Genomic DNA, 12,597 nt, shown 5'->3' on the forward strand with positions numbered 1-12,597 from the left:
TCTGGCATCAGAGAATGAGGCCTTTTCTTTCTTTTTTTTTTTTAAGAGCAACAAACAGCCATTTAGTAAACTTACAAGGGCAGTAGACACACACACACACACACACGCACGCACACACGCACGCACACGCACACGCACACACACACACACACACACACACACACACGCGGCTCTGTCATTGGGACTTCCTGACTCCATGCACCAGACGTAAAGCCCCCTGGTTCATGTGTTGTTGTTGTTACACTCACTGGAACATTCTCTAGAAGCGAGCAAGAACTAGGATCGCAGGCTTCTCTCAGGGAGAGGCCTGGGGTTCCTCTCTAGGGGGGCTCACAGCATGCCCGGATGCCAGTAAAACTGCAGAGTTCACCTTATAAAAACGCCAAGACTCTCTCGGACTTGGAGGCAAAATAATGTATTTCTGGGCAGAAAGTGTGTTTACTCTATGGTAGTCACTTTATACACACAGGCATGTTTATATACCCAAGGCAGGCTTAGGGTCCATTTTGCTGCCTTGATTGGAAGCATCTGCTGATTATAGTAGCTACTCGTCAAATTACAGTGAATGACAACCATCGGCTAAACAGGGAGGCACCTCTGCATCGGCTCATTCAGGAAGAAACTAGCAATCTCTCAACACACACGCACACACACACACACACACACACACACAAATACACGCACGCACGCACGCACGCACGCACGCACGCACGCACGCACACACGCACACACGCACACACGCACACACGCCCACATGCCCCAACGAGCTCTCACCTTATATTTGCCTACAGTGTGTTTATTCGTTGAATCGTTGTCAAGGGGACTCTGCCAGCGAGTCAGAGTGTGTGCATTGTGACACTAAAGGGCTGCCCAGGGCCCGGGGCAGAAGGCAAACATCCCAATCAGACACACTGGGACGGGGCGAGGGAGGGGGAGTGAGAGAGAGAGGGCGAGAGACTACCTTAGAGCGTGTATACAGTAGATGCACCGGGGCATGTTCTTCCGGTCGTAGATGTCCGTGGTCTCAGGGTAGAAGATCTGAAAAGTCAGGGGGACAGTTATGGAGTGAACCTTGGGAACCGCTCAGAGCCGGGACTGTACAGACGTGTCCCGGCACGCCTCGAGGAGTGGCTCGCTATAACGGCTTCGGCAGAGCACCACTCGGGGACATTTGCAAGGCTGTGCAGCGTCATAGACATTACCGCTAAACGCGAATATAAGGAAATGTCTTTGTGGTTGAATGAGGAGAGGGAGCTACAGAGAGAGGGAGAATGGAGGAAGGTGGGATTGGGGATAAAGAGAAGACAAGACGTCACCTTTGGTAGCCCTTTCTCCGTCATGGCGTTCAGCCACTGGATAACATTGTCTGTGTGCCTGAAATGGAGCCCGGTTGCCTGCAGGAGAGAAGCCATACTTGAGCAAACAGGCATTTCATTCATTCATTCATTACCTCACAGGGTAGAGCAGGCCGGAGTCTCAAAGACAAGAGTACCTATTCACTCTGCGGCTGCTGCTGCTGCCGCCAGCGTTACGGCACAAAGTGGTTAAGAACACAACTCCGGTGGCACTGAAGGCATGTTATGTTAGCTAGGGCTGCCTCATTGGGACTCCTTAGGCAATGCGAACAACACAATATAATCACAGAATAGGTACGGAACTATCGCTGGTCAAACAGCAGCATTTCAAACGTTGCCTGTGATTGGTTCAAAAGGGAGCCATTTGATGTAAATCAAAAACAGCGTTTAAAAAATGCTTTGGGTTTACTCCGACGGGATTGTACTTGTATGAATGCAACAGTATTTGCCGATAATCGGTGTGGGCTTTAAATATGACATGAATGATCTAATAATTTACATTTACATTTACTTTTAGGGCATTTAGAAGACGCTTTCATCCAAACCGACGTACAATAAGTACATTTGTCAGAAGAAACAATATATCGCTGTCGGTGCAGTAAGGATGTTCATAGAATCAAGTGCCAAGCATTAACAATTGTTAGGTTGACCCATTCCCCGTAATCCGTTGAACACCTGCTCCACGTTAACATTGTCCAACCCAAAGGTTGTATCAGCGATTCTAGGCCGAAACATAAATGATCACATTCATCTGAGCTTTCCTCACGATCCGCTAGCTGCCCGCCCCATAAGCAGGCCGTCAAAAAACTGTGTCTCTGTGGGCAGCCTGTCCTCCGAGATCGCACCCAAAAACAAATGGTGTCACCAACCGCTGAAATTACAAAATAAATAGTATTCCAACCAATCACCGACAAGGGGTGGGTTTTGTGGGGTTTTCTGCGCTGCGTTCGTGATCATTTATACTGGATGCACGAAACACGGTAGGGAGGGACGAGCTGGCTCTGTTTGTTTGGGATCTCGCTCCAACTACCAACAGAAGTGACGAAGTCACCCAACATCGCTGACACAACCTTTAATAACGAGTTATGTTATTGTGTCGCGGTCCGCCGAAGTCCTCACCTTGTATCGCGTCTGCTCACGGTCGTAGATCTTCTTCAGCGACACCGTGTGCGGGGCGAAGAAGTTGCCCAGCTTGGCCAGGTAGACGCCGTTGCGAAGCCCCTCCTCCAGCTCCGTGGTGGGCGGCAACTCCTCGTCAAGACACGCCTCCATCCACCTGCAGGGGCCACACAGCAGGGGCCTTTAGGTGAGGAGGACGCCAGAGCCCAGACCGCCGGTCGGGGGGGGGGGGGGGGGGGGGGGGGCGCACAGACCCTGACGGTCTTTGAGGTGGGCTGCAGGGACGGGACTCTCTGTGTCTCACGGTGCAGATTATGGTTATTTGGGGGTCTATGTTAGACTCAACATCGAGTCTCGATTTAAAACAATTCCTGTTACACAATCGATTCTCGACTCTGCACTCTGCCTTTAGCAAGATTGGCGGCATCCTGGCCAATAAGCCGTCAGTGGTTGAGGCTGCATGTAAGACTGGCTTGGATATGGGGGTGGCTGGCTCAGATATGGGGGTGGCTGGCTCTGATATGGGGGTGGCTGGCTCTGATATGGGGGTGCCTGGCTCTGATATGGGGGTGCCTGGCTCTGATATGGGGGTGCCTGGCTCTGATATGGGGGTGGGTGGCTTGAATATGATGGTGGGTGGCTTTTGATATGGTGGTGGGCGGGGTCAGAGACTGCATGAGTCTCCACTGCTGCAAAGGAACTGTCTTGTTTTATCCATTGCCAAGATTTTACAATGCAATATAAAACATATGCCGAACTTTTCAAGCTTTGGAAGGTTGTCTGCCTAACGGCAAACATTATACTGTTAATAAGCCATTGATTCAGTATACAGAAGTTTGGATTTTTGGAAGTTGTGAATCAATTGTGAAGAAAGAATTATGATTCAGGCGTGGATGATTTAAACCCCCTAGTTTGCTCCCATCCATTGCAAGGCAGTCACAGAGGGAATGGCCGTAAAATGAAGAAATGTGTGCTATGCAGTTTTGTTGTTGAAATTAATGATGATGATGTAACCGGAAAAGTGTAACAATGTGACGACAGTTGTGTCTGTTTAGTATGTTCTAAATGTGGGCAATCACTTTAGTATGAGTAGTATAACCAAAACCAACCAAGTTACAAACCACTATGAATTGCTATTCTTACAGTCTTTGAAAGTTCAACAGTCAAACACCCTTGAATTGATAAAGCATCTTAGGTCTATTAAGGACATTTCCTTGAGAGGCTTGCAAAGAAGCTAACAGCATCCTATCCTTAGGCCTAAAAAAAAAAAAAAGTTTGGTTCCTGTTGGTTGTCAGTTGAGGTCATGGGTAGGTAGGGAATTTATTTAATCTTTTTATTTTATTTTTTCCAGCGGCAGGGAATGATAGGTAGGTTGTTTTCATTTAAAAACGAGCGAATGCACTCATCCTTGTACAGAATGCAGAGGTGCTGCACAAAAACGTAATTATAGTTAGCATCAAAACCTTTTTTTTTTTTTTTTTTTTAAACTCATAAAATAATTGGGGTCGCACATAAACAGGGTCGGTCGGAAACCGGAACAGAACAAAAACATTTTTTAGGCCTTATCGACCACAGACAACAAGCTGATCAGAGAGTACAATAGAACGGGGGGAGAGCACACGTTTGTATTGAACTACGGAAAAACCTACAGACAAAGGACACCTGAGGCGATCACACAGGCTGACATGACAACACTCTCTGGCCTACAGGCCAAAGACACCTGAGGCGATCACACAGGCTGACAGGACAGCACTCTCTGGCCTACAGGCCAAAGACACCTGAGGCGATCACACAGGCCGACAGGACAGCACTCTCTGGCCTACAGGCCAAAGACACCTGAGGCGATCACACAGGCCGACAGGACAGCACTCTCTGGCCTACAGGACAAAGACACCTGAGGCGATCACACAGGCTGACAGGACAGCACTCTCTGGCCTACAGGCCAAAGACACCTGAGGCGATCACACAGGCTGACAGGACAGCACTCTCTGGCCTACAGGCCAAAGACACCTGAGGCGATCACACAGGCTGACAGGACAGCACTCTCTGGCCTACAGGCCAAAGACACCTGAGGCGATCACACAGGTCTACAGGACAGCACTCTCTGGCCTACAGGCCAAAGACACCTGAGGCGATCACACAGGCCGACAGGACAGCACTCTCTGGCCTACAGGCCAAAGACACCTGAGGCGATCACACAGGTCTACAGGACAGCACTCTCTGGCCTACAGGCCAAAGACACCTGAGGCGATCACACAGGCCGACAGGACAGCACTCTGCGGCCAACGTGACGGATCCCATGAGGCGATTTTTAAGATGCGTAACATTTCATCTCTCTGCGGTCACTGCGTGGGGTCACATTCCAGCCGTGTGTCGCGGTCTGCCCTGGGCCGCGAGGGGGGGGAACTACGGAGACGCCATGACTGGAAGGCCAGGGGCCCCTCCGACCGGATTCCACAAGGGCCCCGCTGTAGCCAGGGGACACTGGAGCAGACCCCCACCATCACCCCCGAACCTCCCAGAGCTGAAGACTCAACCCAAGAAGCAAAGCACCAGTTTCAGCTTCAATGGTATGACGCGATGATCCGACAAGCTTCTTACAAACGGTAATCAAAATGTAAACGGCATCTTCATGCCTGTAGCATCCAGTTGTTTGGTATACGATGCTACCAACATTAGAAAGCTCCTGCGATGTTTTATTCACATACTTCATGATCCTTTAATGGGAAAGGACGCATGACTAGTTGTGCTAGCTTGTATGGTTAGTAAGGGGAACGCAAATTAGCACTGCACATTACAGATCAAATGTTTGAATATTTGTTTAAAATTCCACTTTCGAAACTCTACCCTTCAATTGCATAAAGATGCCATATATCCATTTGGAACATGAATAGATAATGTCAGAATTGATAAACATCTAGCCTACATCGCTACAACCTACTGAATTTCAAACTGAAATGCACTTATTAAAGTGCATTTATGTCTATTATTGTGCTAATATCTAGGCGCACACTGAATATCTTACGATTGAATACAGACTCGTCATGATATCTAAATTAAGAGATGTCTGCTGGGCTGGCTAATGTGACCCCTAGAGCTGAGCTCCGCGATACGAAGGCTGGAGAGCAGATCTGGTCTTGGGGCATTTCACAGCTGGAGAGCAGACAGGCCGAGGTCAAACGGTCGGAGGCAGACAAATAAACTGCAGAGCGAAAATAAATCCCACTCTACTGCAACCTTGGCTCCGCATCAAAAGAGAGCAACAATCTATTCCCATCTCCGGACACACACACAAACAGTGTGTGTGTGTGTGTGTGTGTGTGCGTGTCTCCATGTGTGTGTGTGTGTGTGTGTGTGTGTGTGTGTGTGTGTGTGTGTGTGTGTGTGTGTGTGTGTGTGTGTGTGTGTGTGTGTGTGTGTGTGTGTGTGTGTGTGTGTGTGTGTGTGTGTGTGTGACACACACACACACACACACCAGCTGAAACAACTCCCTTCCCAGGAAGTTGTAACACAGGGTCTCCAGATACAGGCCCTCTATTCAGGCCCCGGCGGCCGGGCCAGGGCCAGGGCGCCAGGGCCGGCCGGCCATGAACAACCCCCTCCTTTCACTCGACATAGGAAGGCAGTGAAAGGCTCCATACTAATGGTACCTCTATCAGGCTTACACACCCTTTCCCATTCAAGTGCAAACAGAGCCACACCCTCTGCTTAGAGAGGGAGGACGCCAGCAATGCATGTGATGCATGTTAGAATGTGGACCGTGGCATTCCAGCGAGACGAGAGATGTTTGGAACATGACATAAACGTGTCAAAATATGACAAGCACAATCTCGTCAGCCTTGTGAACCGTTGGGTGGAATCACTGGCACGCTGTAGTACGAACGAATTGTGAGGTCTCTGCTCGCTCTACAATCGACGCTGGGACTTGAAGAGTCACCACCCAATACCGGCATGCAGTTTTGGATCTTTCTGCCAGAGTCTCAAAATAAACCGCTGGAAACATGTCGACATGACATTCCACTTCCCTCTTTATGGTTATGTCCTCATATCATACCTTTCCTGCATGTTTTCTCTAGTGTCAGGGAGGCCAAACTCAATCCACCATCTACTGGTGGCGGTCGCCGATGCAGGAAAGAATCTCTTACAACGACTACGGCCGATCAGTAGTCAGGGGTCAAGCGAACCTCCTGCCACCGAGCAAAGCAACGCACATCTGTCCCCAGCTACGCACATCAATGCTGCGCCGCAACCGTAACGCCAGGAAGTCTCACAACGTTGTTGCCTCTAGCCACACATCCTGAGTGAGCAGCAGCCCATCAGAAGCCCACCGCAGGGTTCAAAAGTCACCCTCGCAGACGACGGCAAATAAACCTGCAATCGTTCGCTTATCACAGAAGCTTCCGGAAAAAAGTCGTAGTGCCACACAGCTTTGGCCAGTTCAGCCAGCCGATGCCTCGAAGCCATTGTGAGAGAGCGAATAATCTTATCCGGGGGGGGGGGACTTAGAACCCTGCTGATAGTGCCTGAAGCAGAATAATGGACAAGAGCAGCCTTGTGTTGTTGAAGGACCGCTAATTAAAAGGTTGAACCGATATTGGATGCTTGGGGGATTTTTGTAAAAGTGATTGGAGTGGCAGGGTTTTTATGTACCAGTCCACACACTGATTGCACGCAGACTTCCTCTTTACATGTGGCAGGCACACACACACACACACACACACACACACACACACACACACACACACACACACACACACACACACACACACACACACACACACACACACACACACACACACACACACACACACACACACACACGTTTCCCCTGACCTTCCTGTTTTATAACAGCCTGATGACAACCTGCTTATGCAGGCCGGCCATTAGCAGAGTGTAGTGACAGAGACGCAGGCCATAGACGGGGGGGTTTGGTGGGAGCTGGAATGGGCTAATGGGCGTCTATTGTCATAGCCGATGAACCTGCTCCACTGCCACTCACCATACTCCCTTCCTTCAGACAGATGGGCCCGGTACCAGGAGCGTTGCATCTTGAGAACGTCCTAGTAGAACAGTGGTCCCAACCTACTGTAGCCCCTGAGCCCATCTCCAGCTCTGAAAACATTTGCGGCCCCAAATGTTTTCAGAGCTGGAGATGGGCTCAGGGGCTAACATTTCGATCCACACAAATCGTAATTTTTACACAATCCAATGATACGCTAGTGATTTCGCTCGTGGCTGTGACCCCACATGCATCAGGGGACCCCCCCAGTTCTGACCAACACCCCCCCCCCCCCCCACCCCCCGGCTAAGTGCAGCTGCACAAGAAAAAACAAGAGACCATCGTTTTTCCAACGTTCAAAAAGGCAAAAAATAGTTAACCGCACGACTCTTTCACTCCACGCAGCCAATCAAAAGAGGGCCAGCGCTTGTGTGCCCGTGTGCGGTGTCGTTTATTCAGCCCCTCTTAATGAGCGGCAGTCACAAAGTGCTGCATTGTGCAAAGAACAAAATGTATTTCTATATAGGAGCGGGGGGGGGGGGGGGGGGGGGGGGGGGGGGGGGGGAGGGAGTGACGGAGGAAGACCTCCCTCCTCCCTGTGCTCCACCCTGAAGAAGATACAGGGGAGACATCACAGCACTTTGTTGTCCTTGGCTCCCCTGGCCTGGTGTGTGCATTCGTGCATACTTGAGACAAGCAAGTATGTCCACAGTCAGTCAGTCAGTCAGTCAGTGAGTGAGACAGAGTGAGATATCCAAGGTATTCAAATGTGCACGGCCTTATCACCACACAGCACGCCGTCAGGTAAATGACGCCGTCAGGTCGTTAGCGGCCGGGCGAACGGACACCGGCTCCGTCTCACACAGCGAGAGTCTTAATTACAAAGACAAAAAGCGAAGCGGGGTGAATCAGGGCCAAGTCTGAGAGACATCGGAACGATTAGCCACACTCGACAAGCTCATCACGGAACAACAAGTTGATGAATCCATTTGCGTGGTCGGACCCGATTCCCTGGGGAGGACGGAAAGGGCACGGGGCGGGACTGAAGCGGGAGGGAAACAAATAGGGGGCCTGCGCCAAATTGTTCATTACATGCTCAGCTGAAACACTGGAATCCTGCTCCCAGCAGCGACCTCATTCCATCCGAGGGCCTGCCGTCTCACCTCAGCTGATAGCCGAATTTCCCGAGTGCCTTCGAACAGCGAAAGCATTTCCCTGCAAGCGGTTTGAGTATCTGTGCGCGTGTGTGGGAACCTTTGCCTGATTGCCACACAGGTCCCAGACTAGGGCGTTGAGGGAGGAGGGGGGGTGGTTTAATTGCTAAAAGCACTCATTCATCGAGTACCCATCGAACGTTCAGCCAGCCCCAGGTGATGGCCGCCATCAACCCCCTGTTGGAGTCGTCTCCTGCAGGCGACTATTCCACACCCGCAGGGCGTCAGACATCGGAAGAGCGGGAGCGAGCAGGACAGGGGCGCAGGGAGGAGCACTCAGGAGGGGCCGTGAGTCATGGAGCTTAACAGCAGCGCCGCTGCTGCTCCACCTCTGGGAAAAGTGGGGCTCCTCTGGGAACACGCCCGCCGGAATGCCCTCTGCCAGCTCACCGTTCCCTCACGTTACGTCACGCTCCCGCCGACATGCAAACCGGGAGAGTGACTTCTCGTCTCCAGTTTCCTATATAGTTAGGTGTGAGGCGGGGGAATTGTGTGTGCGTGCGTGCGTGCGTGTGTGTGGTTAAGGGGTTGGTGGACTGCCATGATACAGAAAAATAGTAAAATGGAGAAAGCAAACGGCTTCTCCTAGCTCCACGCTTCGTTGCTTCATGGTCAGTAGTCGTCGACGGACTCGCGCACAAATGCGCTATAAGCTCACGGAGAGCAAAGCAGCTCAACTCAAGGTGTCAACATTGTAATGCTCATTAAAATGCTTTCGCTTGAGCTGCTTTCGGCGGCAAGTTGCTTTGACCAAGACTCCGATTCATTACAGAACTCGATACTTAGTCATAGTCGGCCCTTCAAATGAGCCGTCACCTAAAGAGTGAAATTGTATTTTAATGTGAAGCCTCTCATTAGAGAACTTCACCAGCAGCAGAATAAAGAGGTGGCTGCTATTAGGGAGAACCCCATCACAGGAACGGCAGCCAGCCAGGTCTAGAACAGAGTGCATGGAAATTATACCGAAACAGGAAATGACTGTCGCAGAACTTTAGCGGCCACTGGGATTGTGCTCCGAGATGAGAGGAGAAGTGCTACTTTTAATATTTTCGGCAGATGAGGAACGCAATGTCGTCAGCACAAACCCCCCCCCCCCCCCCCCGTGGGCAAACGTTCGTGATCATGAAGCATGCAGGCAGTCTTTTGTGAAAAAGCTATCTCTGGAAATTACCGGTCATTAAATCTAAATGTCACCGACGTAACTTGTTAGTTTGGAACAATGAGGAGCCCCAGCTGTCCAGAGGACTGAAGTGAAGAACAGCCAATCGCTGTCGAGGATGTAGCCACGGCAACGTCCCCAGTTGTTGACGTGGAGTAGATTTTGTCAGTACCCTCAGCTCACTCACTTTGAGTGTGATGGTAATTGATAGCGAGTGCTTTGGCTGACAGATACTCTCGTTCTCAGATGTTAATTGAGACTGAACCAAGACTACCCGACGTAAACAATGAAGGGTGTGTGAGGAGTCGTTAGAATAGGCTAGTTGTCCCCACACACACACACACACACACACACACACACACACACACACACACACACACACACACACACACACACACACACACACACACACACACACACACACACACACACACACACACACACACACACACACACACACACACACGTTTGTTGTGCTGAAGCAGCAGACGGGCAGGTTTTTGTTTCCACGTCGAGACTCGACAGACCGTTGGCCAATAAATCCAAGCTCACTTGAGAACATTACACCACCGGTGGAAAGCAGCGTGTCAAAACACAAAAGTATTTCAACGTCACGTCTCCACGGAAAATACAAATCTCTGTCTGGAAATAAGTATGTAATAGGCAATGCATGGACAATGGTACAGTCAGCTACACCAAGGCACTAGTTTCCTTCCATGAAAAGGTGTTTTGGAGCAATGAAAATAGCACTTCATTTGCTTAAATTAATAGAAAGACTGTGTTTTAAAGGATTAGGTTAAATACAGTCCAGCACAGGTTGAGGACTCAAATTGAACACATTGTCATCAAAAATCTCCAGGTCTGCCCATTTACAGAAATCCTTTTTTCTTAAGGTGTCAGCGAACCACTGTGTCAGCTGGGATTCAAATACTATGGCGGTTCTAAAAAATGTTGTTTACGTTTTTTGTTCACATGCTCTTTTATATTTAGCCGAATGTCAACATAACAACCTACTGTAACTGTAGAGTAGTTGTGTTTGATAGACCAGTTCTTTAGATATGCACCAGGGACATTCCTACCCTGAGAAGGAGGTTAAATGGCACAAATAGTCACCTCAACCAACAAGTTGACAATGTCACAGGTTTGGAATAACTTCCAGGAGGCCTTGGTGTATGTAGCACTGCAGACAGACGAAGAGTAGCAGTCTTCTGAGAACGTTCCTTCGCTTCGCTATCACTTCGAACCACTGGAGCCTTGCCCACCGGATCAGCAATTTAATTACAACTCCTACTATGTGTTGGGAGGAGAGTCTTAAACAGCACACGCCCGCATACATGCAGGCGTGCGGTCATCAACACACACACACAGACACACACACACACAAACACACCACTCCTCATCTCACCAAGGGATAAACAAACTCCCAACCACCATCATTGTTTGCGCTATACTTTTAATTGTCTCCATATGGTCTAATTTGTGTAAACTGAAAGAATTCATTTTGGATGCCTACCCTGCAATCTACAAGAAGCAGTGACCAAATTAAACCAGTGTACTGCAAACGAGTGAGGGTTTAACAGCAGCTGGGAGAAGGAGGCGGTGAGAGTCGACAGCAGAGCCCGAGGAGATACAGTGCACAAAGACTAGAGCACAAGGGACTGGCAATACAACGATCCCAACCTTATGTAGACCCTTGAGACGGATCAACGAGCACAGGTATGGAGAGAATACGGGCCAAACCGCATTCCCAAAATGGGAGAGAAAGCAAGAAATAGAGTGACACACAGACACAGAGAAACACAGGGTGTCTATGTTGTCGGAGTTTGGGGGGGTTGGGGGTTCACACCAGTTAACACTGTTTCCGCGGAGAGACATACACCGCAGACTTCGGTCAAAGCAGGTGGGAGTTCCCCGCCCTGCAGTTCACCTGCTGCCCAGAGACATGATACATCTAGGGGTCACACACACACACACAGACACACACACACACACACACACACACACACACACACACACGCACACACACACACACAAACACACAGTCCCCCTGACAGACAAGCAAAAGCACCTCTCAAGGTCAAGCCTCCCGACCCCAACATGGATGAGCAGCACGCCCTTCGGGGATTCATTCTGCCTGCGCTGTATCCACTCTTTCCAAGGCCATCGTCACAGAGTGAGACCATGAGTTTGTTTGGGAACTGCTGGCTAGAGCGGAGGAGGAGGAGGAGGAGGAGGTGAGCGTGAGACAATGGACTGTAGGAGCCTGAGATCTCCCTCCCACGTCTGCATTCACCCTCTGGGTCATTTCATGTAATCCTCCAACCAACCCCGTCCGGCCTCTCTTTCCCCATAGCAACAATAATGTGCAGCCTCGCTCGGAGAGCGCACAGAGCTCATAATCCACGGCTGGAATGAAGAGCCAGCCCTCTGTCTGCGACGGTTGGAGGCTGCTGCTGCTGCTGCTGTCGTAGAGGGGTTGATGTGTGACTGTGAGTGTGAGGCAGGGCTCCGCTCTTCAGCATTGCAGCAATGAACCGCAGTGCTTTTTTTCTTCTTCTTTTCTCGCATCTCATTGTACAGGCAAACAGCCGCATTAACACACACACACAGAGAGACAGAGAGAGAGAGAAGCACACACACACACACACACACACACACACACACACACACACACACACACACACACACACACACACACACACACACACACACACACACACACACACACACACACACACACACACACACAC

At 50.1% G+C, this 12,597-nt stretch overlaps 1 protein-coding gene across 1 annotated transcript in view; it reads right to left on the reverse strand.

Annotated features, from left to right (window-relative positions):
• Window positions 1-12,597, reverse strand: part of iqgap1 (IQ motif containing GTPase activating protein 1) — a 36,040-nt gene that overhangs the window by 20,856 nt on the left and 2,587 nt on the right. Inside the window, exons 3-5 of the mRNA XM_060071354.1 lie at window positions 2,475-2,631; window positions 1,317-1,394; window positions 962-1,038 (exon numbers count right to left, since the gene is read on the reverse strand). Coding sequence (XP_059927337.1) covers window positions 962-1,038; window positions 1,317-1,394; window positions 2,475-2,631 — 312 coding nt within the window. The remainder of the gene's footprint in view (window positions 1-961; window positions 1,039-1,316; window positions 1,395-2,474; window positions 2,632-12,597) is intronic.

This window comes from Gadus macrocephalus, chromosome 14, assembly GCF_031168955.1.
Source record: "Gadus macrocephalus chromosome 14, ASM3116895v1".
Taxonomy (NCBI): domain Eukaryota; kingdom Metazoa; phylum Chordata; class Actinopteri; order Gadiformes; family Gadidae; genus Gadus; species Gadus macrocephalus.